The 3,403-nt window shown below is 37.7% G+C and overlaps 1 protein-coding gene across 1 annotated transcript; it reads right to left on the bottom strand.

Annotated features, from left to right (window-relative positions):
* Positions 1-202: 202 nt before the first annotated feature.
* LOC120776917 (DNA translocase FtsK 1-like) lies at positions 203-3,000 on the bottom strand. Its single transcript, XM_040107988.1, has 2 exons — positions 2,974-3,000; positions 203-1,168 (listed from the first exon to the last, which is right to left on the bottom strand). The coding sequence occupies exons 1-2, from the start codon at positions 2,998-3,000 to the stop codon at positions 203-205; spliced, it is 993 nt and encodes a 330-aa protein (XP_039963922.1).
* Positions 3,001-3,403: the final 403 nt, after the last annotated feature.

Raw genomic sequence — 3,403 nt, 5'->3', positions numbered from 1 at the left:
GAAATAAAAAATACATTTGTCTTGTAAATATGTATGTGTATTTTTCATTTATATGATGAATAACCAATTTCAATAATTAAATATATACGTGTTGGCATGTTTGTTGAAAATGTGTGCTAAAAACAAGTCAACAATTTATGAATAAGAAAAAAGAGTAATATAAAGTCGCGACGTCTTAATATTCTAATAACTGTATTTTGCTCTAAAACAATCTAACACGTTTGACCACGCGATAGTGATAGCCATCATCGAGGAATGCAGCTGACTCACCCTCGGGACCCTCAGCTTCGACCACACCCGCTTCTAGTGGAGGCAAGTAAGCGCGTTCGGGCTCAGCAGCAATAACTGCTTCAGAGTCTTCAATTGGCTCGGGCTCTTGCACCACCGCTGGTTCGGGTTCTGCCTCCGCTTCGTGCACAGGCTCTGGCTGAGATACAGTCTCTGGCGCTGCGTCTGGCTCAGCTACTTTAACCAAAGGCAACAAACCCAAGTCTGGCAACACTGCTGGCTTTCTATAGTGATAGCCATCATCTGCGAATACTGCTGACTCCACAGGTGCTGCTTCAGTTGTGGTCGGTGCTTCGGTTGTAGTTGTTGTTGCCTCAGTAGTGGGTGCTTCTGTCTCTGGCGCTTCAGTTTCTACTGCCTCCGTAGTGGCTTCTTCAGCTGGGAGCTCTTCATGTACAGGCGGCAAATATTCATTGGCAAGTTTCAATTGTGGAATTTCCTCTGGCACATCTAAATGGGGCGGCAAATAACTGTTTGCCAGCTTTGGAGCTGCTACCGGTGGCAAATAACCCAGATTTAAATGTGAGACATCACGACGTTGGCGGAGACGAAGCTTGCGCACGGTGCGGTATTCATAGCCATTCTCGCCGAGGACGGCGGACTCGGGTACAGCTTCGGCAGCGGCATCGACAACTTCAGCTTCTACGGCGCTGTTAACTTCTGCAGCTGGAACTTCTTCAGCAACTGGCTCTGCTGGTTCGGTGACCGATTCCACGGGTGGCAAATAGATATTTTGTGGTTCAGCAGCCTCAGATGCTGGCGGCAGGTATTCGTTTAAAGGTTCTGCTACAATTTCGGAGACATCACGCCTCAGTCGTTGCTGTTGCAAAGGAATAGCCGCAACGGCTGCCACAAGGCAAAAAGTAACGAATGCGATTTTCTAAAGTTGCCAGATGGAGTGAAATATTTTAAAATAATTATTGTAACATTTTCAATCTGATTTCTCGAATTGATTACTTTATAATTAATATTTAATTATCGCTACTTACCATTTTCGGTGTGACCAAATTTTGAATGATCAAAAATTATGATTTTTGTTTTTGCTGTTTGGCTGTGTGGTCCACTGAACTGAACGCAATCGAATGATGTTGATGTCGAAATTGTTATTTCTATTTATACGAGAAATTAACGCATCAACGCAACTGTCCCAAAATAAGAAATATGAAATTAAAATCAACAATCGATCTCTTCGATCTCTGCCATCATCCACGGTAAACTCTTCCTATTGTGGGTTGGCTACTCTGTATCTTTTCACACTTCGCACAATGAGCAAACAACCGGCAAAAGCAGCTGCCGAACTCTTAAACCAATTGAGCGTTGTGAAGAGCGTTAAAGGTACGCAGAGCATTATCGAAATTGTCTGCAAAATGTACGCATGCGCTGCCGCCAAGTGTTAATGAATTCAGTCAACATCCATGGTTTACCGATCGCTACAAATCGATCACTCATCTCGCACGTTTTGTCAAGCACACAATTATTTCTCCCTTCGCTTGATGGCCTACAGACACCGCAGCAATCTTCAATATGACACTGTAGCATACGATTGCTAGACACACACAATTGCCTGTGTGCCAGTGCATATACAAGAAATATGTAGTTGTGTGGTTCGGGATTTTTGCAGATGCAAACGGGATCCCGAATTTGGTTTTATATATGATTTATAAACTCTTTTGATTGAAACCAAAAACCAATAGAAAAGAAAATACAAAAAATGAATTGATATAGATATATCAATATGCTGTGTTCAACTCAATAAACTTTTCCATTTGAAAAATTGGTAAGCTTAAAATACGTTTCGACTCCGTTTTTTGGGGCTACAGATTAAGAACCTAATTTAAAAATTCTTTATTAAAAGTTGATAAGAATATGATAAAAAATAACCAAATTATTGGTTAGAGATTATAAAATAAATAAAATTTTGGCTTCTAAAATCTTTTAACTATATTTTTTGACTTATTTGCTTAGTAAAGAGAACTAAAACATAAATATTAAAAATTTTTTAACTAAATTATTCAAGATTTTGAATCTAGTTGTGTTGTTGTGGCGGCAGAATGCTGCTGAGTTGGCAAAATATAAAACCTTTTGTATTAGAAACTTTTAAAAAATAAAACGTGAAATATTTCCCAAGCTATATATAATTAATGAATAGTATATATAATCTTTTCGGGATTGTAGTATCTGATATATGCTCACCTGCTTTATACACACGCACGTCTATTGCCATCTAACCACTCATCGTACGGCAGCATCCATCAGCTGCCTTCCGCTTTGGCACTCGATCAACACTCAGCTTAGGTCGGAGCACTCTGACGCTTTGACAAGCGTGTAATGGCTTACCTCGCGACCTTTGAATGTCACAATACCCAAAATTTGATTTTGATTATTTTAAATGCTTGGCATGTAATGCAGAACCACGGTCGTGGACCACTTGGTACTTGGTGCACATTATGCAGTAAAGTACGAAATAAAGTCGAAATAAAAGCTATTAACTATCGATTAAACACTATAATTCTGTGACGCCTGCCTGAACACATTTGTTTTTTGTTATTGCAATCTCATTATTTCCAGCCCTTAATGCCGGCATTTGTGATGTAATACGCTGAGAAGCATGTAATTGTATTAAGATTCATAAATGTTGTTATATAATTCTTTATTTGATTGTCATTTTCAAATATACGCTCTCACCTTCGGTTGCTCCGCTACAATTGACATTGTCAATATTTCTTCATAGAACTGTCAATAGTTTAATGCAGAGTTATTAAAAATTTCTAAAGTGTTGTACTGTGGTACAAAAATGAATATAAAACTAAAATTTGACGCTTTTAGTGAAATGAAGTTGTTGAACTTCATTAACTAAATTGTTATTTAAAGTTTATTATAAATTTTAAGAACTGCAGTCTTCTGAATTCATATACATAGCTTAAAGTTTCATGCTGGCAAATAAAATGAAACACATAAGTAATTCGAGCATTAGAAGAACTCACCTTCCATAAATTTATTTCGATCTTCTGATGCAGTTAGACAAATTTTCAGACACAAGTTTTAATTTTATGAAATTTGCTTTTTCTTATTAAAAAATACAAAATTTTTACTACACTCTCATATTATATAAATG

Source organism: Bactrocera tryoni, chromosome 5, assembly GCF_016617805.1.
Source record: "Bactrocera tryoni isolate S06 chromosome 5, CSIRO_BtryS06_freeze2, whole genome shotgun sequence".
NCBI classification, from domain to species: domain Eukaryota; kingdom Metazoa; phylum Arthropoda; class Insecta; order Diptera; family Tephritidae; genus Bactrocera; species Bactrocera tryoni.
Note: the sequence above shows the minus strand (reverse complement) of the source record. Positions and strands in the feature narration are given on the sequence as shown.

Coding starts and splice junctions, on each gene's coding strand:
- LOC120776917 (XM_040107988.1), bottom strand. CDS start 3,000: ATGTCAATTGTAGCGGAGCAACCGAAG. Junction 1,169..2,973: donor TTGTAGCGGAGCAACCGAAG/GTGAGAGCGTAT, acceptor TGGCAACTTTAG/AAAATCGCATTCGTTACTTT.